The following is a 26,664-nucleotide window of genomic DNA, read 5'->3' on the forward strand; positions in this document are numbered from 1 at the left end:
TTATCTGAAGAAGGATGTTCTTGCTATAGAGGGAATACAGAAGATTTACCAGACTGATTACTGCGATGACAGGACTGACGTATGAGGAACGATTGAGTCGCTGGAGTTCAGAAGAATGAAGGAGGGATCTCATAGAAACATATAAAATTCCAAAAGGACTAGACAGGCTAGATGCAAGAAGGATGTTCACTGCAATTCCACCACCGTTTCCTTTTTGTCTGTCTTTCCTAAGTACTGAATGCCCCTGGACATTCAGTTTCCATCCCCGCACCCTGCAGCCATATCATCTAATCCCAATTATATCACACTCATTTATGTCTGCTTGCTCGATTAGTTAATCGATAAGGCACAAAGCCTTTAAACTTGTCTTTTTAACATTACTTATCCCACTCCCAATATTTTTCACTGTAGCCCTGTTTGAATCTGGTCCGTGTTCTTTGCCTATCATTTTTCTTATGCCCCTTTGTTTTGTTTCTGCCCTTGCTTCCTCCTCCACTGACGCCTTACATAGATTACAACCCCCTGCCTTTTTTTAGTTTAATCCCTCCCTAGCCATTTTAGCAAATGCTTCCCCATGGACATCAGTCCCAGTGCTGTCCCAAGTGTAACCCGTCCAGTTTGTACTGGTCCCACCTACCCAGAACCAGTCCCAATGCCCCAGGAATCTGAAATCTTTCTACTCTGACTAGCATGTGAAACTGGGAGTAATCCTGAGATCACTACCTTTGAGGTCTGACTTCTCAAATTCCTTGCAAACTCTCTAGAATCTGCTTTTAGGATCTCATCTTTTTTTTCACCTATGCTGTTGGAACAGATGTGTACCGCGACCACTGGCTGTTAACCCTCTTCCTCCAGAATGTCCTGTAACCGTTCCGAGACATTCTTAACCCCAGCACCAGGAAGGAACATACCATCCTGGATTCTTGTTTGTGGCCACAAAAACGCTTATCTATTCCACTTTTACTTCTCACCACTGCAACAGAACCAGCCCCTGAGAGGTCATTCCCCTCAACAGTATTCAAAGCAGTATATTTGTTTTGCAGGGGAATGCCTGCCTAGCTGTCTTGAGTCTGAGCCTGAAGCGTCACCACAACTCTATACGTGCTATCCACGACACTCTCCACCTCGCGGATGCTCCACAGTGTCCCCAGCCGCAAATATAGTACAAAACAGGATTCAAAACAGTATTGGGAAAATATAAATATTGCATTAAATTTATAGCGTAACTAGTTCATATATCATAGAATTTACAGTGCAGAAGGAGGCCGTTCGGCCCATCGGGTCTGCACTGGCTCTTGGAAAGAGCACCCCACTTAAGCCCTCACCTCAACCCTGTCCCCGTAAACCAGTAACCTCAACTAACCTAAGGGCAATTTAACATGGCCAATCCATCTAACCGCACATCTTTGGACTGTGGGAGGAAACCCACGCAGACACGGGGAGAACATGGACTCCTCGCAGACAGTGACCCAAGCTGGGAATCGAACCTGGGACCCTGGAGCTGTGAAGTAACTGTGCTAACCACCCTCCTATCGTGCTGCCCAAGTGTTAAACTAATTAGTAGAACTACAGACAATAGTTGAGTCACATTTCTCAACTTGAAACCTAATTAATTCAATTAAACACCAGTAAAGATGGAAGCGCAGATGATACGTTTCAGTGGGAGCTGGTGGACACGAGTGTAACCCATGGCAACCACATTTGCAGTAAGTGGCTATACCTTGAGGAACTTCAGCTCTGAGTTGATGAGCTGGAGTCTGAACTCCTGTAATGTACTAGGAAGAAGTTACCAGAAACTTTGTTCCAAGAGGTAGTTACACTCCTAAGCTAGGTACATCACATTTGGTACATGATCAGGGACAGGAGGATGTGACTACGAGTGAGGCAGGTATGGGGATCGAGAAGGTAACAATTGAGGGGCCTCAGCCCTTTTAATTACTAACAGCTTTGAGGTTCTTGTGTGGTCGCTATCAGGGTCTGCAGGGAGGATGAACAAATTGGCCATGGCATCATGATGCAAGGGGCCATTCAAGTGTGGGGAGTAAAAATTAATGTAGTTGTATCAGGGACAGTATAGTTAGGGGAAGCAATGCTGTTCTCTTCATCCAGTTGTGTGAGTCCTGAAGGCAGTGTGGCCTGTCCAGTGCCAATGTTAATGACATCATCTCAAGGTTGGAGAGGAACTCTGGCATGGGAGTAAAAGGATCCAATTGTCACGGCCCCATGTGGGTACCAATGATTAAGAAAGAGGCAGTATGAGCAGATTGGTACATGTTTAAAAATGAGACCCGCAAAGTTAAGACCGTAGAGAAGCCGTTGGAGATGTTTAGAGATATTTGTCAACTCTTAATAAAAATATATTCCATTGAAAAAGAAGGATGCTTTCAGAATGCACCATCCATAGCTCACTATGTAAGTTCAGGATGGCATCAAATTTAAAGAAACGATGGACAACGCGTCAAGGATTAATGGCCCAAAAGATTGGAAAAAGTTTAGAAACCAGCAAAGATAACTTAAAAAAAAAAAGAGGGAGTAATTGGAGTATGTGAAGAAAACTAGCAAGAAATATGAAAACAAGTAGTAAAAGCTTCGACAAATAGCTGAAAAGAAAGAGTAGCTAAAGTAAGCATTGGTTCCTTGGAGGATGGAACTGGGGAATTAATAGTGGGAAACGAGGAAATGGCACGAGGCTTTAAATGGTATTTTGTATCTCTGTTCACAGCAGAAGACACAGAAAGCATCCCAAGAACAGTAGAAAATCCAGATGCAAAGGAAGGGAGGAACCTAAAACAATGAGAGAAAAACTACTAGGAAAACTATTGAGACTAAATGCTGACCAGTCCCTTGGACTTGATCCTAGGGCCTTAAAAGGAGATAATGGCTGCCTTGGCTGTGATCAACCAAATTTCCCAAGATTTTGGAAAAGTCCCAGTGGATTGGAATGCTGCAAATGTAATGTCACTATTTAAGAAAGAAAGGAGACCGTAAACTATAGGCCTCTTAGTCTAACATCTGTCAGTGGGAAAATGCACAAATCCATTACTAACGAGGTAATGGCGAGTTATGCAGAAGATCATCATGATACAAGCAGGCACAGCAATTGTGGTTTGTGAAATCATACTTAACTTTTATTCAAGCCATTTGAAGATGTAGCAAGCAGAATATATAAAGGGTTGTGTGAAGATGTAGTGTATTTGGATTTATAAAAAGCAGTCAATAAGATGCCACATAAATGGTTCGAGCTCATGGCATTGGGGTGATATATTAGCAGGGATAGAGGACTGGCTAACAGGAAACTGAGTTTGAATTAATGAACAATTTTCAGGAGAGAAAACTTAACTAGTAGAATTCCACAGTATCAGTCCTGGGATCTCAATCATTTGCAATCTATATTAATGCTTAGACGAAGGAATCTACTGTAATGTAGCCAAATTTATAACAAGATGGGTAGAAAAGCAAGTTGTAGGACGACACAGTGGGACAGTGGTTAGCACTCCTGCCTGAAGGAGCTGAGGACTCTAGTGCGATCCCAGCCCCAGGTCACTGTCCGTGTGGAATATGCATGTTCTACGTGTGTTTGCGTGGGTTTAACCCCCGCATTCCAAAGATGTGCAGGGTAGGCGAATTGGCCAGCTCAATTCCTCCTTAATTTGAAAAAAAGAATTGGGTACTTAAAATTTTTTTTAAAAGGTAAACTAGTTTTGAGAAGGATAGAGTCTGCAGAGGGATATAGGTAGGTCCCTTAAATGGGCAGAATATTGACAGGCAAGAGTATATTGTGGTAAAATATGAGGTTTGAGGAGAAATAGAAAAGCAGAATATCTTTTAAATGGAAAGAGACTGCAGAATACTAAAGCACAGAGGGATCTAGGTGTCCTTGTACATGAATCACAAAAGACAGCAAGTAATTAGGAAGGCAAATTAAATGCTGGCCTTTCTTACAAGAGGGATGGAATAAAAGTAGGAAAGTCCTTCCACCACTACAGGGCATTGTCGAGACTGCACATAAAGTACTGTGCATAGTTCTGACCTCCTTACTTGAGGAAGGATATACTTGCATTAGAAGTAGTTCAGCATGCAAGTTATTCAGGAAGGCTTTGCTAAGCAGATGCAGGTTATTAAGGAAGGCTTTCCTAAGCAGAAACGGGACTGCTTGGACCCGATAAAAGTGTCGATTGAGCGGCTGGAGCTTAGATTGGACGCCCAAGATCGGGCGATCCAGAAGGTGGAGAAGGCGCTGGCTGAGCAGGAGGGACATCACACTGCAGTGAAGTTTGGAGGTGGGGATGCTGAGAGACCAGCAGGAGAAGCTCCTGGAGAAGGTGGAAGACCTAGAGAATAGGTCCCGCCGGCAGAACTTGAGAATCGTTGGGCTCCCAGAGGGATCTGAAGCAACGGACGCTGGGGCACACATCGCAGATATGTTTGAGAAGCTGCTGTGGAATGGGGTATTCTCCCGACCCTTGGAGGTGGACAGGGCTCGCAGAGCACTCGCGAGGAAGCTGCGAACGGGGGACCCACCGAGGGCAATGATCGCAATGGATGCAGAAAAGTCTTTTGATTGTGTAGAATGGGATTATCTGTGGGAGGTACTGGGATGGTTCGGATATGGGTGGGGCTTTATTGTCTGGGTTAGGTTGCTGTATGAGGCTCTTGTGACAAGTGTACGAATGAATAGGACAACATCGGACTATTTTAGACTGCACCGGGTGACGAGACAGGGATGCCCCTCTCCCCACTGTTGTTCGTGCTAGCTATAGAACTGTTGGCAATTGCTCTGAGAGCCTCAAGGGGCTGGGGGGAGTATCGCTCTATGCAGACAACCTGCTTCTGTATGTATCAGACCCATTAGAGGGGATGGAAGAAATCGTGAGGATTCTAGGAGAATGTGGCTGGTTTTCGGGGTATAAGCTAAATGTGGAGAAAAGTTAGATGTTTGCGATCCAGGCGAAAGGACAGGAGAGGCGATTGGGGGAGCTGCCGTTCAGATTAGTAGGGGGAAGCTTTAGGTACCTAGGCATTCAAGTGGTGCAGGAATGGGACCGGCTACATAAATTAAATCTGGCCCGGCTAGTAGACCAAAGGAAGGACTATTTGCTGGAGGAGAAGTTTGATTTGGCGAGGGGTAACAAATTCACGTATCTGCAGGTGCGGGACTTCCTACGTAAACAGGTGTCAATCTTCCCGCTCCTACCGCTAAGGGGGATTCAGGTCAGGGTAGTTTCCAGAGGGTGGATAGGAGACGGAAGCGTCTTGGACATTTACAAGGAACTTATGGGGTCAGAGGAGATGCAGACCGAGGAGCTGAAGCGCAAGTGAGAGGAGGAGCTCGGAGGAGAGATAGAGGATGGTCTATGGGCGGACGCATTGCCTCTACTGAGTAGAGGCAACACGTCCACAACATGTGCCAGGCTCAGCCTGATGCAATTTAAAGTCGTTCACCGGGCTCACATGACAGTGGCCCAGATGAGCAGATTCTTTGGGGTGAAAGACAGATGTGCAAAATGTGCGGGAGGACCAGTAAACCATGTCCACATGTTCTGGGCATGTCCGAAGGTTAGGGGATTTTGGCAGGGGTTTGCAGCACGGTAGCATTGTGGATAGCACAATCGCTTCACAGCTCCAGGGTCCCAGGTTCGATTCCGGTTTGGGTCACTGTCTGTGCGGAGTCTGCACATCCTCCCCGTGTGTGCGTGGGTTTCCTCCGGGTACTCCGGTTTCCTCCCACAGTCCAAAGATGTGCAGGTTAGGTGGATTGGCGATGCTAAATTGACCTTGGTGTCCAAACATTGCCCTTAGTGTTGGGTGGGGTTACTGGGTTATGGGGATAGGGTGGAGGTGTTGACCTTGGGTAGGATGCTCTTTCCAAGAGCCGGTGCAGACTCGATGGGCCGAATGGCCTCCTTCTGCACTATAAATTCTGTAATAAAATTTTTTTTTAAATGTCCACGGTGTTAAAAACAAGGGTGGCGCTGAGTCCAGAGGTGGCGATTTTCGGGGTGTCGGAAGACCCAGGAATCCAGGAGGAGAAAGAGGCAGATGTTCTGGCCTTTGCCTCCCTGGTAGCCCGGAGATGGATACTATTAACTTGGAGGGACTCAAAGCCCCGAAGTTGGAGACCTGGCTATCGGACATGGCTAGCTTTCTCTGTTTGTAGAAAATCAAGTTCGCCTTGAGAGGGTCACTGTTAGGGTTCGCCCGAAGGTGGAAACCGTTCATCGACTTCTTCGCGGAAAATTAATCGTCAGCAGACGGGGGGGAGGGAGGGGGTTTAGTTTAGCTTAGAGTAGGGGGTTAATAAAGGTGGGACATGTGAGGGAGGGAGACGGTTTTTGCACTATGTTTATAGTTTCATGTACATTGTTTATTGTGTTGTTGTTATAATACCAAACAATAACTCAATAAAATGTTTATTAAAAAAAAAAGTAGTTCAGCGAAGTTTCGCTAGACTGATTCCAGGGATGAAGGGATCATCTTACGAGGAAAGGTTGAGCAGGTTAGGCCTCTACTCACTGGCGTTTGGAAGAATGGGAGGTGATCTTATGCAACATATGAATGGACTTGGCCAGATAGATGCCGAGAGGATGTTTCCCTTTGTGGACAAATCTACTCTCTGGGGTGCAGTTTCAAAATAAGGAACGTCTTATTTAAGGCACGAGGAGGAATTTCTTCTCTCAGATGATTGTTAGACTTTGGAATTCTCTTGCATAGAGAGCAGTGGAGGCTGGGCCATTGAATAATAAAAGACTGAATTAGACAGATTTTTTTATGGACTAGGGTATTAAGGATTATGAGGGACAGGCAAGAAACTGGAGTTAAGACCACAATCAGATCAGATCTTATTGAACAGCAAATGGCCTACTCTTGTTCCAATACTAATGATCTTCGATCTTAAATTGGGTGGAGTGTATTAAATGATGCCACACTCTGATCACCGAGAGATCAGCTATGCACATAGCTTGTTTTTTAGTGAATTGTATATACATTTTTCTATTGATGTAATCTTCTGTTTTAGATTTGTCAAGCTCCCCTCCAGGACCATATCATCAGGAGATGTATGTGTTGAAGCCTGAAGAGCGGTTTAAGGCACCTCCCATTTTACCTCCTCATCTGCTCCAGGTCATTCTCAACAAGGACACTCACATTTCAGTAAGTTCATTAAAATAGCTATGCTGCTGACATAGCTGAAACCAAATCTGTCATTTCAATTTAGCATTGAGGCCCCTGTATTTATGTATTATTTCAAATCTTCAGAATCCTGAAGTAGTATATACAAGACTGAGGGAGGAACGCAAACTGTTTTAAATGCATTTGTCAAGTGCTTATATGGAAGACCAAAAACACTTTTTTTTCCAGAAATAACTCCAACTTTAAATTCTCTCAATGAATTATTAAAGGTATGTTCTAACATGATTTTTTAAAAACAAACAGATTATCTGGTAATTTATCTCATTGCTGTGTTTGGGACCTATGTATGCAAATTGGATCTGTGTTTCACTACAATAGTAACTACAATTGAAAAACACTTAATTGGCTGTAAGCACTTAAGGCAGCCTGAAGTTGTGAAAGGCACTATAGAAATCCTAATTCTTCCTTTACTAATGTTGTTAATTTTTTGCCTTCAACATTCAATTTGAATATTAAATTTCAGTTGTCTGCTCAATTGAATAACCAGACTAAATCCTTTTGCAAGCTGTTATCTTTAGTCCTTATTGCTCTCTCTACTTTAGTCCTCTGCTAATTTAATAAGCTTCTGGGTGGATTCTGCATTCAAGCAATTTAGCTGTGAGTCCAAATATTGAGGTCCACAGTACTGCACTTGATATCAAAGTCAGTTCCCCCAAAGTACACTGCCTACATTGCCCACCAGTATGCACTGTTTTTTATTTTAAAAAATAAATCCTATTGCACCTTCATTTGGATTTTCTTTGACTTTTAGGTTTACTAAATATTCTCTGTGGTAAATTGTCAAAACCATTCCAAAAGTTTAAAAAGCTTCTCAACAAGGCTTTTCCCAGGGGACTTGAGGGTGTCAGGATTATAAGAGGAATACGTGCACGAGGTGGCTCCCTCTGAAGAACTAATCTTTTTGCCCTTTTTTTAGCGCCATGGGTTGTATGGGTTTTTTTTTTTGCAAACTCATGAAAGTTATCAGGGTAGAGTTCTCTCCTTGTTGAGATGCCCAAAAAAACAAGGTTAAGAAAGTTTTGAGTAGAAACTGGTTGGCGGAGTCTGAAGCCTCTCAGGGCTCAAAGAGAGATAAGATGCCGGAGTTGTTATTTTTCTCTCTGTCCACTCCACTAACAACTGAGGCTCTCACTAGTATTTTGGCGAAAGTGTTTGAGAAACACCGACAGATCGTGTCAGAGGATCTTAAAAAAAAAAATCAATCGAAGAGCTCTTGGCCCCCATTCATGTGGTTCTGGAAAAAACTAGTAAGACCGTTGAATCACTGAATAATACAGCACGAAGAGGCCCTTTGGCCCATTGAGTCTGTACCGATGCATGAAAAACGCTTGACTTGCCTACCTAATCCCATTTGCCAGCAGTTGGCCCATAACCTTGAATGTTATGACGTGCAAGTGCTCATCCAGGTACTTTTTAAAGGTTGTAAGGCAACCCGTCTTTACCACCCTTCCAGGCAGCGCATTCCAGACCGTTACCCCCTTCTGAGTAAAAAGGTTTTTCCTCAAATCCCCCTTAAACCTGCTGCCCCTGATCTTGAACTTGTGTCCCCTTGTAAGTGACACTTCAACTAAGTGGAGCAGCCCCTCATATTCCTGTACACCTTGATCAGGTCTCCCCTCAATCTTCTCTGTTCCAGCAAAAAGAACCCAAGCCTATCCAACCTCTCTTCATAACTTAAATGTACATCCCAGGCAATAGCCGATGAATCGCCTCTGCACCCCCTCCAGTGCAGTAACATTCTTCCTATAATGTGGCAACCAGAATTGCACACAGTACTCCAGCTGTGACCGTAGCAAAGTTCTATACAACTGCAACATGACCTCCCTGCTTTTATAATCTATGTCTCGATTGATATAGGCAAGTGTCCCATATGCCTTTTTCACCAGCCAATAACCTGCCCTTCTGCCCTCCGAGATCCATGGACAAACACGCCACAGTCCCTTTGTTCCTTGGAACTTCCCAGTTTCATGCCATTCATTGAATACTTCCTTGTCACATGACTCCTTCCAAAGTGTATCACCTCACACTTTTCAGGGTCAAATTTCATTAGCCACTTTTTTGCCCATTTGACCATCCCGTCTATATCTTCCTGTAACCCAAGACACTCAACCTCACTGTTAACCATCCGGCCAATCTTTATGTCATCCGTAAACTTACTGATCCTACCCCCACACGTAGTCATCTATGCCATTTATATAAATGACAAACAATAGGGGACCCAGCACAGATCCCTGTGGTATGGACACTGACTGCCAGTCACTAAAATTTGTCATCACCCTCTATCTCCTACAGCTAAGCCAACTTTGAATTCACCTTAACAAGTTACCCTTTATCCCATGTACATTTACCATCTTTTTTCAAGTCTCTCATGTGGGACCTTGTCAAAGTCCATTGCGTCATGATTAAGAGCATGGAGGCAGCTTTGTCAGACCATGGTCATTGGATTGCCGCGCTGAAGTTGTTGACGGCCGAGCTGAATGACCTGGAAAACAGTGGGCTTCCAGAGGGGACTGAGGGTCATACTGCAGAATATTTCTCGGAGATGTTCCTCAAAATGGTGGGTGAGGGTGGATTTGCATCCCCGCCTGAATTCAACTGGGCTCATTGCTTACTTCAACCAAAGTCTCACTCTGAAGATCCACCACATGCCAATAGGATTCTCCTCCTTCCATTGGTGGTGGCCGAGTACTCAGCAGTTTTATTTCGGACCAAGCGCCAAACTTTAGTGATTTGTTGCTAGAGTCTGGCCCCACCCAATGTCCACCCATGAGATTGGATACTACATTGTTAGCTGATAAAAGATTTTGTGAGCGTGTCCACCTCCATAGACAACTAAAAATCTAACCGGTCCCATTCTATCTCACCTTCCACAGTGTGGGAAGCTCTTAAGGCAGTCCTTGGGGTGACGTTATCCCTTAGGGCATACATGTTGAAGACAGCAAAGTTGGAGCAGCAGAAGCTGGTGGATTCCATTCGATAAGTAGACCACCAGAACTCGCTTAATCCTACTCTGGAGCTGTTGGCAAGTAGGAAAAGAATTATCGACCCAGTTCGAGCTATTGTCTACTCGCACATCTGCAACGCTCCAGGGCCACTTTCCATAAGTATGGGGAAAAGGCCAGTCGTTTACTGGCTCACCAACTCAAATGTCAAGCGCCCTCCCATGAGATCACTTAATAATAAGTGTCTCACGGTAGCATGGTGGTTAGCATCAATGTTTCACAGCTCCAGGGTCCCAGGTTCGATTCCCGGCTGGGTCACTGTCTGTGTGGAGTCTGCACGTCCTCCCCGTGTGTGCGTGGGTTTCCTCCGGGTGCTCCGGTTTCCTCCCACAGTCCAAAGATGTGCGGGTTAGGTGGATTGGCCATGCTAAATTGCCCGTAGTGTAAGGTTAATGGGGGGATTGCTAAATTGCCCGTAGTGTCCTAAAAAGTAAGGTTAAGGGGGAGTTGTTGGGTTACGAGTATAGGATGGATACGTGAGTTTGAGTAGGGTGATCATTGCTCGGCACAACATCGAGGGCCGAAGGGCCTGTTCTGTGCTGTACTGTTCTAAATTCTAAATAATAATCTTTGTCACAGTAGGCTTACATTAACACTGCAATGAAGTTACCGTGAAAAGCCCAGAGTCGCCACATTCAGGTGCCTGTTCAGGTACACAGAGGGAGAATTCAGCATATCCAATTTTCCTAACAGCACGTCTTTTGGGACTTGTGGGAGGAAACCGGAGCACCCAGAGGAACCCAAACTTAGATACTAATTCGGGCAGCGACCCTGTTTCCGCCCCTTCCTGGTTCAATGCGGCCGTTAATACCTTTTACCGTGATCTTTATAGATCAGAGCAACCGACAGATAAATCTGTCGTGTCCAACTTTCTGGACAGTCTACCCATCCCAATGGTCGAGGTGGATAAGAGCAGTGAGTTGGACTCCCTGTTACACCCCAACGAGATTTTAAAATATATTGGGCTGAAGCAGTCTGGCAAAACCCCGGGTCCAGATGGCTTTTGATTTAATTGTACAAGACATTCTCGGAGCAGCTTGTACCATTATTATTAAATGTTCAATGATTCACTATCCTGGGGGTCGTTGCCTACGACCCTCACGCTTCTATTTCCTTGCTTCTTAAGAGGGACACGGGGCCCAACAAAGTGTGGTTCGTATTGTCCTATCTTGCTTTTGAATGTGATGTCAAGCTACTTGCTAAGGTGTTGGCGCTCTAGTTGGGGCATTGCCTCTCGAATAAAGACTGACAGTTGTCAGCCAATAAATGGCACCTGTTAAATGTCATTCTTTCCCACTCCCCAGCATTTGAACCTGAAGTGATAGTTTCTCTTGATGCTGAAAAGACATTTGACAGAATCGAATGGGAGTATTTATTTGAAATTTATTTGGATTTGTTCATATTTGCTTCCTGCCCCTATAGCAAGTGTTCGTACGAACATTTTGTACTCTGTTTATTTTCCCTTGACGGGGCTGCTCTTTCTCCACTCTTGTTCACCCTGGCAATAGAGCTGCTCTCTATAGCGTGAACTCCTCTAGTCAGTGGAGGGTTATCAATCGAGAGGGGGTGGAGCATCAGGTTTCTCTCTATGTGGATGACGTACTTCTTTATATTACAGACCCAGCCCCTTCCATCGACAGCATAATGAAGTTGCTTAACACTTGCAGCTCCTTCTCTGGGTATAAACTTAATTTAGGTAAGAGTGAATGTTTTCCGGTTAACATCCCTGGGATGCGAGCCCAATTTGCGACGTTACCTTTTCGCCTCTCTAATACAAGCTATCTGGGCGGCCCACAACCCGGCCTCACTTCATAAGTTGAATTACACAAGCCTGATTAATAAAATGGATATGCAGAGGTGGAACAACCTTTCTCTATCTTTGGCGGGGGAGGTTTTTCTTTTCCTTTCAATTCTTCCCATTTTTCTCCCCAAATTCTTCATTTATCAAGGTTAACACATTGATATCTTCTATTTGGAAGGGTAGGAATGCTAGAATCCATAGCATTCTCCTCCAAAGGAATAGATAGTTAGGGGACTTGGCCCTCCCAAATTTATTGTTTTATCACTGGTATTATGATCTCAGATCATACCCTAACAGTGGCTCGGATACTGGACCGAAACCCCAATATTTTAGATTATTTTGTAAGGCTATGCAGAAAGAATACTTTGCTCCAGGAATGATTGCATGAAAAATAAGGATTCGGTGCCTTTAAAACAAAACTTTATTATTAACACAATATTAATTTTTTTAACCTCACACCTGAAAATAGCTTACAATTACCCCATAAACAATACTAATAAATACAATACCCTTAATTACTATCTCTCTTCACAATTAAACAACAAGTAAGGAAAAACATACAGTTGTCAATCCTTCCTACATTACAGAGTAATATTTGGTGTTCGAGAACGTATGCAGACTCTGGCTGGCTGTCTTCAAAACGCTGTTTCATCTGTTTGTTTCAGCTCCCCCCCCCCCGTCCTCTGACAAGTCTGCACTGCTTTAAATACTATTAATCTTTTGAAAGTATCCCACAAGAAGAACTAAAGATTTTACTTGTGGATTCAGTGTCAGATCCGAACCCAACTCAAAAGTCTTTCTCAAAAGGTCTCAATACCTTAGCTCCACCCAGCAATTACATAATCTCCCCAGGCTGAAAAGATATGGACTCCCCCTCGTCAAACAACAGTGCAATAGCCCAGGCTTTTACGATGGTCAATTTCACATCTGGCTCCTAAAAGCTTTCTGATCTTGCGAAACAAGATTCTTTTAAAAACATGACTACTGCAGTCAAACACACGTTGGGACCCAGACTTTTTAACCCTAAATTGCCAAATGTTTATAATCCAATATATCTAAAATCCTGTCATCGTCGTACTGGACCGTTAACATTCGAAAGGTTTTGTTGTGGATCAGTGACCCCAATTCTATTTGGAGACAAATGGAGCCTTGCTCCTGCACTACCTCTACTCTTCTAGTCACTGTGCTATTGCCTTTTTTCCCCGCTAGAGTATCCGCAAACCCAGTGGTGGTCTCCTCTTTTAGAATTTGGAAAGTTTAGACAGAATTTGAAGCTCCTTTCCCTTCACTAGCCCCTTTCTACAAACCTTTTGATTTGGACCTAACATTTAAATCTTGGGAAGTGAAGGCTCTGGAACCTGTTTGTGGAGGGGAGGTTTGCTAGTTTTGGGGAGTTAGCCACCCAACTCCAACCATTTTTGGTATTTTCAGGTTTGCGACTTCCTTCCTTCCCTTTGGCGCCACCTTCTTCCTTGAAGAAGAGGATTCTGTCCCTGGCTCAATATAGAGAGGAGTCTATTTTGGACCTATATGGTCATATTCTTTCGTCGGATTCCGCTCCACTAAGCGGTGTGAGGGCAAAATGGGAAAATGAATTGGACCCTATTCTTACCAGTGAGGCTCGAGTGAGGCCCTTCATAGGGTCAACTCCACGTCCTCATGTGCCCCGTTGAGCCTAATTCAGTTTAAGGACACACTTGACAAGGGCAAGGGTGATTAGATTTTTTCCAAATGTTGAAGATGGGTGTGATCACTGTTTTCTTGGCCCGACTTGCCACACGCATATCTTCCGGTCCTGCCCCAAACTTATAGGCTTCTGGACTTCCTTCTTTAATACCATGTCGGACATACTCCTTGTGAATTTAGATCCATGCCCGCTGGTGGCCATATTTGAGATATCAGATTCGCCAGTGATTCAGTCTGGGGAATGGGGGGATGTTGTCACCTTTGATTTGCTGATAGCCCAGAGTATCTTGTTTGGTTTGGACGACTTACCATGGCCTCTGCTTGGTTGGGCAACTTAATATCATTCCTACACTTGAAGTAAGTCAAATTCACCATCAGGGTGTCGGTAGTGAGGTTCTGCCTAGGGTGGCAACCGTTTATTTCCTTTTTTAAGGAGGGAGATTTGAGTGGGTCCAAGACTAGTCATTTAAACTTAAATAAGGGTAATTATGAGGGCATGAAATAATAGTTCGCTATAGTGAACTGCCAAATTTGGTTAAGAGATAAGTCAATAGAGATGAGGTGGTGGGCATTTAAGGTAAGAATAGATATCATTGAAGAAAAAACATTTCAAGGCAAAATCCCTGGATAACTTACAATAAAGGTAGTATCAAACTTAAAGAAAAAATATACCCAAAAATGGGTGGCAGGTCAGAAGATTGGACCAAATAAAAAAAACAGCAAAGGACCAAAAGGTTGATGAGGAAGAAAAAATTAAAGTGCAAGAGAAAACTAGCTAGAAATATGAAGACCGACAGTAAGAGTTCCTATGGATATTTTAAAAAGAAATGAATTAACAAAATGAGCATTGGTCACATAAAAGGGAGTCTGGAAAATTTAAATGAAAAATAAGGAGATGAATTGAACTGGTATTTGGCTTTGGTCTTAAAGATTGAAGATAGAAGTACCTCCCAGAAATAGCTATTAATCAATCGGCAGGCAAGTGATACTGAGAAAATTGTTGGCACTGTGCGCTGTCAAGTAACTGGGTCCTGATGGATTGCATCCTAGGATCTTAAAAATAATGGTTCGTGAGAGCGGATGTGTTGGTCTTAACTTTGCAAAATTAATTGGTTTTGTCGAATGTTCCATTTGAATGGAAAATGATTATTCAAAAAGGGAGGGAGACAGAAAGCAGGAAGCTACAGATCTGCGATAGGGAAATTGTTTTTTTTTTAAATTTAGATTACCCAATTATTTTTTCCAATTAAGGGGCAATTTAGCATGGCCAATCCACCTACTCTGCACATTTTTGGGTTGTGGGGGCGAAACCCACGCAGACATGGGGAGAATGTGCAAACTCCACACAGACAGTGACCCAGAGCCGGGATCGAACCTGGGACCTCAGCGCCGTGAGGCGGTTGTGCTAACAACTAGGCCACCGTGCTGCCCCGATAGGGAAATTGTTAGAAGCTATTATTAAAGACATTATAACAGGATTTCTGATGGCGGTCATGAGCTGATCGGAGCAGGGTGTCTCCCACTTGGAGACTTATGTTTCAGCCCTTGCCACCCGGTTAACAGGCATTTTGGTGGGAAATAGAACAAAGCAATTGAAGCTTATTCGTTTCTCCTCCAACGTGGGATGTTGACAGGTTATTATACTAGGCTTAGATCAAATAATGCCCCCACTCAAGAGTTGGAGGACCCTGGTGGCACAGCAAAAAAAGTATGGCAGACCTCATTGTTGTCGCCCTCCCCACTGCCAACGGAGTAGTTAATGGAGTTTATTCCTGGTGAATTTAAGAAACACCGGTAGGAGGTGCGGGAGAACCTGTCCAGGGAGATTGAAGCAGCAGTAGCTCCATTTCATGGGGCGTTGAAAAGGGTAGAGCAGCAAATGACGTCGACGATGCGGCAATATGGGAGTTGGAGAAGGTGGACTGAGATCACAGCAAACGGATCGTGTCTCCGGAGGCAGAGGTAACTATGCTGGTGGAGGCCCACTAAGTGCTAACCGGCAGAGTGGGCGGCCCAGAGAATCGATCCAGGCATCAAAATCAAAGGATAATTGGACTGCCTGAGGGGGTCAAAGGTACGAGTGCCATCAAATACGTGGTGAAGATGTTTGGGAAGCTTGTTGGGGAAGGAGGTTTCGAGAAGACCTCGGAGATGGATAGGGCCCACGTGTCGCTGTGTCAGAGGCCTGGAGCTGGAGAACTGCCACAGGCGGTAATCCTCTGGTTGCATACGTACCTGGAGAAGGAGTGGATTTTGAGGTGGACGAAGTCCATGCGAGACTGCAACTGGGAGGGTCATCCTGCATGCACATACCAGGACATTGGGGCCGATCTGGCCAAATATCAAGCGCCGCTCTTTGGGAGCAAGGTTTGATTCAGGATGCTGTATCCGACAAAACTATGGGTCACGTGAAAGAATAAAGAACATTATTTTAATATGCCGGAGGAGGTGAATGACTTTTGTGAGAAAGAATGGTTTGGGGAGGATTAATGTTGAAAATGCAGCTTTGATGTTGTAATTTGAATATTTGGAGGTGTTATGTGTTCATGCGTTGGTTCTTCACCATGGTCAATGCGGGGATTGTTCTGAGTCCTGTATTTTTCTCTTGCTGGGAGATTAGGAATGGGGCTTCTTAGAACATAGAACAGTACAGCACAGAACAGGCCCTTCGGCCCTCAATGCTGTGCCGAGCCATGATCACCCTACTCAAACCCACGTATCCACCCTATACCCATAACCCAACAACCCTGTTTTGCACTAGCTTGGGTGGGGGACTTGGTGGGTGGGGGGGGGGGGGGGGGGTAGTTTGGGCTGTGAGGGTGAAGGATCAGATGAAGCCAAAGAAGGGATGGGTGGGGCAGGCGTTTCACTCTGGTTTTGATTCAAGGACAAGAGGGGTTGCAATCCTGTTCAATAATCCTGGGCAGCACGGTAGCACAAGTGGATAGCACTGTGGCTTCACAGTGCCAGGATCCCAGGTGCGCAATCACTTATTGTCACATGTAGGCTTCAATTAAGTTACTGTGAAAAGCCCCTAGTCACCACATTCCGGTGCCTGTTCGGGGAGGCCGGTATGGGAATTGAACCCGCGCTGCTGACCTTGTTCTGCATGACAAGCCAGCTGTTTAGCCCAATGTGTTAAAGTGCAGACCTGGGAACCAGGTCATTTAAGCTGGCCAAAACAAAATTCATATATCTTGGTATTTAGGTGGCTCATGAGTGGATCATGATGCAAAAATTGAACTTGGCCAGTTTGGTGGAGGGGTGAGAGGGGACCTGAAGAGGTGGGATGCTCTCCCGCTTTCCTTGACAGGTACAGTCAATAAAACTGAACATCCTCCCGAGATTCCTATTCGTGTTCCAGCCTCTCCCGATCTTCCTCCCCAAAGTTTTTTTTTGTTAGGGTAGATAAGCTAATTTTGGCCTTTGTGTGGGCAAATAAGACACCTATAATTCAGAGAGCCTTTCTGCAGAGGGGACAGCGTTAGTTTTCACCGGCCAAGTATACAATGAGCCTGGTAGTGGTGGCATCCCTTAAAATTTGGAATTAGCTGAAGCGGCAGTGGCTCAGGGAGGGATCTGAAGTGAGTTACTGAATCGGGTGAACTCTTGTGCCAGGTTGCGCCTGATACAGTTTAAAGTTGTTAATAGGGACCATGTGACTATGGCGCGTATGAGCGGGTTCTTCCCAGATGTGGAGAACAGCTATGACAGGTGCTTAAAGGGGCGAGTGAATCATGTGCATATGTTTTGATCCAACCCAAAACTGGTTGAGTTCTGAGCATTGGTGTTTGAGACTATGTTGGTGGTCATGGTGGTGTGGCTGGAGCCGTGCCCAATGGTGGCAGTTTTTGGCACGTTGGAGGTGCCAGAGCTGCTAAGAGGGGAAGGGGGCCAATGTCTTGGCTGTTGCCTCTCTGATTGCTTGGTGACGAATCCTATTTGGTTGGACGTCGGAGATGCGACCCAGGGCTTCGGCATGGTTGGGGTGTGATAGAGATCCTGCAACTACAAAAAAATTAAGTATGCCCTTAAGGGGTCAGAGGAATGGTTCCATTCACGGGTGGGGGGGCGGGGGGGGGGCGTTGGAGGTTTTCTTTGGGGTTATAATTGGTTTACAAAGATAAAACTTTGCAATATGTCTTTGTGTGTTTTACATGATTGTGGAATTTTCTGTATTTGGAACAAAATATATATTTTTTTAAAAGACGTTATAGCAGGATCCTTGGAAAGAATCAGGCTGTCAAACATGGTTTTGTGAAAGGGAAATCATGTTTAACCAATTTATTGGAGTTCTTTGAAGTAAAATATGCTGTGGCTAATGAGAACCAGTGGATGTAGTTTTAGACCTCCAGAAAGCATTTGATAAAGTGCCACATGAAAGGTTATTGCAAAAAATAAAATCTCAAGGCATGGGGGTAATCTATTGGCATGATTGAAGATTGGCTAGCTAACAGAGGAGAGGGCAAGTATAAATGGACCTTCTGGTTGGCTCAATTTAAGGAATGGTGTGCCATAGGGGTCAGTGCTGAGGCCTCAACGTACAATTTATATAAATGATTTGGATGAAAGGACTGAAGGTATGGTTATTAAATTTGCTGATGGCAAAGATAGGTAGGATAGTAAGATGTGAAGAGGACTCGAGGAGGCTACAAAGGGATATAGCTAGGTTACGTGAATGGACAAAGACCTGACAAAAAGTATAATGTGGAAAAATGTGAAATTGTCCAGTTTGGCTGGAAGAATAAAAAAGAAACTATTATCTAAATGGTGAGAGATTGCAGAGCTTAGATATTGAGGGATCTAAGTGACTTAGTGCATGAATCAGCAAAGGCTATATGCAGCTACAGCAAGTAATTAGGAAAGTTAATGGAATGTTATCATTTATCATTGCTGAGACCATGTCTGGAGTACTGTGCACATACAGTATTGGACACTTTATTTAAGGAAGGATGTAAATGCATTGAAAGCAGTTCAGAGAAGGTTTACTAATACCTGGATTGAAGAGTTTTATAACAATCTTTATTAAGTAGGCTTACATGGGGTGGGGGTGAAAAAGGGAAAAGAATCTGTACAGAATTTATAGTTGATTGCTGGGAAGTATGTTTCCCAGGGTGTTTATTTGCTGTAACCTGATACGTTTGTAATAAAATACATTTAAAAAAAACAGGTAGGCTTACATTAACACTGCAATGAAGTTACTGTGAAAATGAGGAAAGGTTGGACAGGCTAGACTGTCTGGAGTTCAGAAGAGTAAGAAGTGACTTGATTGAAACATAGAAGATCCTGAGGGGCCTTGAATGGGTGGGTATGGAGGAGATATTTTCTGTTGTGGAACAATCTAGTACTGGTGTCCAATGAGTAATTAAGAGGTTCCCATTTAGAACAGGGATGAACAGAATTTTTTTCTGAGGATTGAGAGTCTTTGGAACTTTCTTCCTCAAAAGGGGAAACCGAGTCTTTGAATATTTTTAAGACCGAGGTAGATAGGTTCCTGATAAGCAAGGGGTGAATGGTTATAGTAGTTAACATGTTGCAATCCGATCAGCCATTGATGAGGGGCCGAGTGGCTTCTCCTGCTAATTTACATGTATATTCTAAATCATTGTTGACTATTTCTTAAAAAGCTGTTGATTGTTGGATAAATAGTCATCTAGACTGTTACTTAAAATGGTTTGTTATTTTGCCTGCTTCAATGGAGAGTATCTGCTCAGGCCATATATGTTACTATCTTTGCTTTTAATCAGTAGAACTTCTTCAGTGACTGGTGATTCTTTCATGAGTGTAGCTAGGAACCCACAAATTTCTTTCCTACTCTTCTGCATCTTCCTAGCATAAATAAATAACCTATGGTCCAGGGGATTTGTTAGTCCTTAAATTTTTATTGATGAAGTATTTGGCAGCACAATGGCGTGGTGGTTGGCACTGCTGCCTCATGGTGCTGAGGACCCGGGTTCGATCCCGGCCCCGGGTCACCGTCCTTGTGGAGCTTTCCCATTCTCCCCATGTCTGCGTGGGTCTTACCCCCACAACCCAAAGTTGTGCAGGGTGGGTAGATTGGCCACGCTAAATTGCCCCTTAATTGGAAAAACAAATTGGGTACTCTAAATATTTTTGTCTTACAACACCAGGTTAAAGTCCAACATGTTTGTTTCAAACGCTAGCTTTCGGAGCACTGCTCCTTCCTCAGGTGATTCACCAGAGGAAGGAGCAGTGCTCGGAAAGCTAGTGTTTGAAACAAACCTGTTGGACTTGAACCTGGCGTTGTAAGACTTCCTACTGAGCTCACCCCAGTCCAATGCCAGCATCTCCACATCACACTATTTTTAGACTACCCTAGATGGTTTAATATGCAGTAATTGGATGGCAAGTTAATATTTTCCCTTCACGTTCCAATTTTCTACTCCATATTTTATTGATGTATCCTTTGTCCTTTTCATCTCAATTCTTTTTCAGTCTGTTCTAGTATTTTCTATTTCCTTTCCAAAGTTCTTTAATTTTTCCTGAAGTTTACCTTTTCCCTTACTCCAACATCAGTATTTGATAATGGGGAATTAGTGTGGGGTTGAGTGGATACAAATCATTCAGATTGGAGTGTTATTTTTTTATTCAAAAGCAGTCCTTGGAGATCTGTGGGATTCAACTAAAGGTTGCTGTTTATTCTATAATCTTATGTAAGCAATTGAGACTCGCGTTAATCAGCATATCTGTCTTGCTCATTCTAGTGTGATCCTGCTTTACTACCTGAACCGAACCATGTGATGCTGAATCATCTATATGCACTTTCTATAAAAGTAAGTTTGTCATACATTTCAACTTCTATTCAGATTGAATATGATCAGTGTGGAAATTGTGAAAGAAATGTGCAGTTTATCCATTTCATTTTTATCAGCTTTTTGAAGCACACTAAATACTTCTGTTAATTAATCACTGTCAACACTGCAGAGAACCCAAAATAAAGACACTGAAGAGTCCATATTAGGTGCAGAGTGTACAGAAGTCCTTAAAGTGCTCAAGCCTCGATACTTAGTCAGAATTATTCAAAACTATAAACACCATCTTCCTCCGGTTAACTGATATACTTATGGAAATACTATGCTGATCACCTACAACATACAATGAAGTGTTTTCAAATTCTGCTATCTTGTGCATAGTGCCACTCGGTGTGGAAACCAATGGTGGGCTTTTTTTAAGTCTTGCATGATTATGTGGTTCCAAGTTATTCTTGCTCAGCCTCAAGATCTATACCAATCTGGAGGGAGTTTTGATTTGCCTGTCAGCAAGGCTTTCTTTGTTAGAGCTCTTACCTGACCAGGCGATATTTTCAAACATTTGCAGTGGTCACAGACAGATGATTTTGAAGGCTACAGGTTTGCTGTGCACCTTCCATGTATGACAGGAGACTGTCTGTTCTTGAATTTCTTCATAAGCACTAGTACTTGCAAGGTAATTGGTGGATTCCAGTTGATGGTGCAATGTGGTATGCTCCCTCTGCTGTTTCTTGCAGAACCTTAGAGGTGCTCTTTGGGGTTCCGTAGGACTTCAAACCAGCTCTATTTTGCCAACTTTTGCAGTGAGGTTTGACAGTAGCTGACCATTACCGTTGTCACTTGGACAAAGTACTAATTTATAATACTCACAAAGAATCTTAATGTTGCGTTAGCTACTTTACCTCATTTGCTTTCTGAAGGGAAGAGTTTGAACATTCTCAATAAAATCAATTTGCCTATATGCTTCTAAAGAGTAAAGTCTGTTTCCTTGTCTCTTTCATGCGATCCATTCCCCTTTTTTCCATGATGCCGATTGCTTTGTGGCTTACCCAAAGGAATGTTTGGGATGATTGCATGTGCTTAATGTCATCTACAGGGTCGTCAGTCTCCAAAGCCTCTCCTCTCTTCCACTGATAATCCTGCAGATAACAATCCCCCTTTAATTTGCCAATGTCCAAATATGCCAAACAAAAGTGCTGATTTTTGGCAATCTATTGGTGATATCAGCAGTTAGGAAATGATGGTCAGATTTGCACACTGTGTTGTGGTTAAGTGTATAATTCATTTTGACCTTCCATTTTTGATTTACCAGTATTTCGTTCATCTTTTTCTTTAATAGCTATTTTTAAGAGTCTTGTCCATTGATCAATGTCCTTTCTTCTGCACCTGGAGGTGGGTATTTGGAACAGAAGTAAAGAAAGTATACTATGTTCCCACTGGCACATGGTTTAAATGTTCCTTAAGAGCAAGAAGGAACAGGTTGCATACTATAACCTAAGAGCACTAAATGAGGCTGGTGCCATAACTCAACTGGTGTGATAGCTCTCTCTATTGGCTGAACACCGCAGCTGAAGTGCAGGAAGTGCAATTTCTGAGAGCTTTGGAGATGCAACTTCTGGTTCAGAGAAGATGACCAGCATCAAAGGCAGTAGGCTAGTAGCAGGGAGTAGGTCATCTGTATGTCATGGATTCCGCGTTATTATAGTGCCCCCTTGCATCATTACCATGGATGCCATAGTATCTCAGTGGCATATGCTCCTACCAATACTGCAGATTTAGTGGTCAAGAAGAATTTTCATGTAGCAGTCAAAACGGTGTACAGATTCAGCAAAGGTAATGATGCAGCCATTTGCCAAAGAGATTTTGGTACCTTGATAGAAAGTATGAGAACCAACCTAATTGAAAAGAAAACCAGGAGTGTTCTTTCATGCTTCATATATCCAGTCTGGTCTGCTGCAGCTCTGGAATTTTTTCACCCCTCCCTGAAAACTTTCACGCCCTCATCAGATGCTACTCCACTTCACACTTCAGAGGTCAGCTGGGCTGATTTGAATGACTGCAACTTGTGCTGCTGCCTGGAGAAAAGTCACCCCATTTTAAAGCTGACTGGAGAGCTGAAAGTTTATTCTCCATTCGATCTCAACTCTTTGTGCTTTGACTGTACCTCCCTTAGCCAAGTAAGAACAAAGAAAAGTACAGCACAGGAACAGGCCCTTCAGCCCACCTTCAGCTGACTATGCTGCCCGTATAACCTAAAACCTTCTACACTTCCAGGGTCCGTATCCCTCTATTGCCATCCTATTCATGTATTTGTTAAGATGCACGTTAAACGTTACTATCGTACTGCTTCCACCACCACCTCCGGCAACGAGTTCCAGGCACCCACTACCCCTCTGTGTAAAAAAAAACAACCTCCGTCGCACATCTCCTCTACACTATGGTTGGGCTATTTAATAAAAATAGAAGAAGCAAAATACTATGGGTACTGGAAATCTGAAATAAAAACAGAAAATGCTGAAAAACTCAGCAGATCTGGCAGCATCTGTGGAGGGAGAAACAGATTGAATGTTTCTAGTCTGTATGACTCATCAGATGAATAATTAACTGTACAGTAAAACTTACATGATATTGACCAGTGAAGTGGCGATGAAGCAAAATGCAAAGTAAATATTTGTGTTTCCTTTACATTCCATTGTGTAAGATATGCCCATCAATGACATTGCCTTCTGACAGACTGCAGTTGTTTGGTTCTCTTCCTGCACCTAGTGATGCACAAGGCACACTTTCTTCTGATTCCAGTGAGTTTTTACCTGGAACAGGTGGCCAACCTGTCACCAGAGTGTTATAACCTGAGGGGCATCACTTCACATATAGCATGGCTGATCAAGAGTGTCTCCCACTTTTACTGCCTGTCAAACCTTCCCTGGCCATCAGATCCTGGGACTGAACCAAACCCCGGAGCTGTTGGTACAGAGGTAGGTACGCTGAGACCTCCCATAGAGAGTGCATTTGATCATACTATAATTATATTCTCAACCTTCCAATGATAACTGCTGGAGTATGGTCTACATGTGCTGAAAAAACACTGGTACCTTGTCCGAGTACCGATTTTCTAATTTGTGGCCCAGGCCAACAACAGTCAGTGACCAATTCAACTGTGGGAATCAAAACCACACCTGATTCTGCCCCTTTTGATATCCACACATGTGCAGAATCTATGAACTGCTGATTGGGAGGATCTATGGCATCTTTCCATAAACCACGGACACTGAGACTAATTCTAGTGTCCTGACTGCTACTCAGGTAATATCAGGAGAGATTGTATGTGAAACTTTCCTGTTTGTGTGACTCAATCGTGCAATACAGTATATAATTGATTTATAAATTGCGATACTGGGGGGCACACTTTCTAGAAGCATATTGATTGAATTTCAGTGAGCTGCCTTATTGGTTAGTGCGACTTGTGAGCTATTGGGCTTTAACAGGTCATAATAAAGAAAGATTGTTACAATTGTTTGTGATGTCAGCAAATTGGAGTCCAGAATGATATAATGAGAAGATTTTAAAAAGTTATATTTTAACTGAATTATTCACTATTTGGTACATTTTGTTACCTCACTTGAGCTCAATTTGAACAATCTGGTTAGCTATTCTAAGATCAGTTCAAAGTTAATGCTGCTTTTTAATGTTTTAATAAATACTTTTTTGTCCTAGGATGGTGTGATGGTTCTTAGTGCCACCCATCGTTATAAGAAGAAATATGTTACTACATTACTCTATAAGCCAATTTGATCTTCCATCTCTGTACCAGCATGTTAATTGAATGCCTCTGTTGGTTGGCTGCTCAGTGATGGAGTTCATTAGGATTTTAGTAGTTGTGTTGGTTGCCTTCTACATAGTCGCTACAGCACTTTACTGGATCGAGGTACAAGTCAGACACTGGATACCTATAGCATGGGCAATGTAGATTGTTCACTTGTGAATTTGCATTTTGGGAAACTTGAAATGCATCTGAAATCAAGGGATTATCTTAGTCAAGATGAACTGTTATATAAGGAAAGTTTATTATTGCAACTCAAAATATATAATAATTAAATACAAGAAAAGCTTGCTTCGTATTTAATAAATATTGCATTTTAATTTGGGGGTGCGGCTTTACCTTTTTTGTTTAAATGAAGTGAACTTTGTTTTGGATTGAAACCTCAATGTTTTCTGTGTGGAAAGAAATCCTACTTTGAACAATGTGCTGTCTTTAAGTCGTGGACTATATTTTATATTGGCACACTGTTTAGTTTGTTGTGGATGTACTGATGTGAATATTTCCCAATAGAACATGTTGTCCAGAATATTAGTTTGCAAGATGTGACGTAATGAATCTCACCTGATCTGACAAATGTATTTACAGTGCTGTTAAAAGATTCACAAAATAAAATTTTCAGTCCATGAGGTTAGAGTTATCTAAAAACAGAAGTGTGAAGTGATACATTTTGGTAGATGAATGAGAAGAGGCAATATAAAGAAAATTGTACAATTTTAAAGGGGATACAAGGACAGACCATAAATCTTTACAGGAGAAAGGACAAGTTATGAAGCTGTTTGAAAATGTATGGAATTTTTGGCTCAGCAATTGAAAAGAAAACAGTTATGTGAAACCTCTAAGATGCTGGTTAGGCATCAGCTAGAATGTTGTATTCAATTTACCATATTGTAAGAAGGGTATAGAGGACTAGGGAGCAGAAGAGATTTATTCCGATGGTATCAAAGGCGAGGAATTTCAGTTATGTGAAGAGAATGAAAAAGCAGAAGTTGGTCTCTTTAGAGGGACGAAGGTTAAGAGGACATTTGATAGAGGTGTTCAAAATCATGAATGATGTTGATTTAAAGTAAGGAAAAATAATTTGAAGTGGCAAATGTAACCAGAGGGCAGAGATTTAAGATGACGGGGGAAAAAGAGCGAGGTGCAACGTTTTTAGACAACAAGTTGTGACCTAGACTTCATTGCTTGAAAGGAAGCAGGTTCAATAGTAACTTTCAAAAGGGAATTTCATAAATACTTTAAGGGAAAATATTTTACAGGAGAGTGGGATAATAACATGAAAGAACCAGCACAGGTACAAATGTACACAGGCTGAATGACCTCTTTCAGTGGTGTTTCATTCTGTGATTCTATGAAATGCCATTTTGTTTGCTTACAGTGGTATTACACTTCCCATTCTGAGATCTGTGAAGTGACAGCTGGAAGGATAGGAGAGCATTATGGGTTCACGAGCACTAATTCCTCTAATGTTCTTCAGGCCAAGTTGATCTCACCTGGTGTTTCAGCCAGCAAAACAAAACACGAGGGCAATGTAAAAAGTCGAGAGGCTTCATTACATTTCAGTTTATTTTAAAATGCAGATTCTGCTTTGATGTTTATTTTTTTATCAGCATACAGGAAACTAATCAAAAAGTGCAAATTACAAGTAGAGCGATGTGAATATTTGAAATAACTTACCTTGCTTGACTAACCCAAAGTCTGGGGTTAGTGCTCATCTGCAGAAACTATATGATAAATTGGGAAATAATAATTGACAATTATTGCAATGATTGCTGGATCACTTGCTAGCAGAGTCTAGTAGCAAAAATGGAGTACTGCAATGGTGAAGTAAAAGGCCAATTTGTACATTTGATACTTTCTGGGAACATTTTACTCAAAACTTATCACACTGCGTCTATTTCCCTTTGAAGCAAATAGGAAATTGAGAGTTGTCAGTTTTCCTGATATTACCGTTTCAAGCCAGGGAAGAGAATGACATAAACTAAAATATCCTTCGGGCAGTGTGAATGGTTTGAGGAATTCCAAAGACTTGGGTGTTAGTGATCTGAGTGGTGTATATTTTCTCCCTCAGTTTCTGCTGGAGTACAAAATGGCCTGAATGCGAGAGACAACTGGAGTGCTCTTTTTAATGTATAAATAGATGTGTATACTTTAAGATGGTAACAAAAATAAAGTAACAACTCTTTAAAAGAATGGGTATTGTGCTGTCTTCACCTGATCTCTCCCCCCCCCCCCCCCCCCCCCCCCCCTCCCACACACACCATTGACCTAAAAGTATTCACAGTTTACATAAGTCTACAAGGGTGTTAAGTTCTTCCCATCATGAGTTTAAAGGCAAAGGTGAATTTGATAAACATTTGATGCAATTGTTTTCCTCTGCAGCCGATCAGTGTTGCCATA

General features: G+C 42.8%; 1 protein-coding gene across 3 annotated transcripts in view; it reads left to right on the forward strand.

The window, feature by feature from the left end:
* LOC119964696 (5'-AMP-activated protein kinase subunit beta-2-like) overlaps window positions 1–26,457 on the forward strand; it is a 68,078-nt gene extending 41,621 nt beyond the window's left edge. For all 3 annotated transcript variants that reach the window (XM_038794540.1, XM_038794542.1, XM_038794541.1), the window contains exons 6-8: window positions 7,016–7,149; window positions 20,403–20,471; window positions 24,162–26,457. In XM_038794540.1, coding sequence (XP_038650468.1) covers window positions 7,016–7,149; window positions 20,403–20,471; window positions 24,162–24,239 — 281 coding nt within the window. In that variant the 3' untranslated portion in view covers window positions 24,240–26,457. The remainder of the gene's footprint in view (window positions 1–7,015; window positions 7,150–20,402; window positions 20,472–24,161) is intronic.
* The last annotated feature ends 207 nt before the right edge of the window (window positions 26,458–26,664 follow it).

Source organism: Scyliorhinus canicula, chromosome 4, assembly GCF_902713615.1.
Source record: "Scyliorhinus canicula chromosome 4, sScyCan1.1, whole genome shotgun sequence".
In the NCBI taxonomy this organism is placed as follows: Eukaryota; Metazoa; Chordata; class Chondrichthyes; order Carcharhiniformes; family Scyliorhinidae; genus Scyliorhinus; species Scyliorhinus canicula.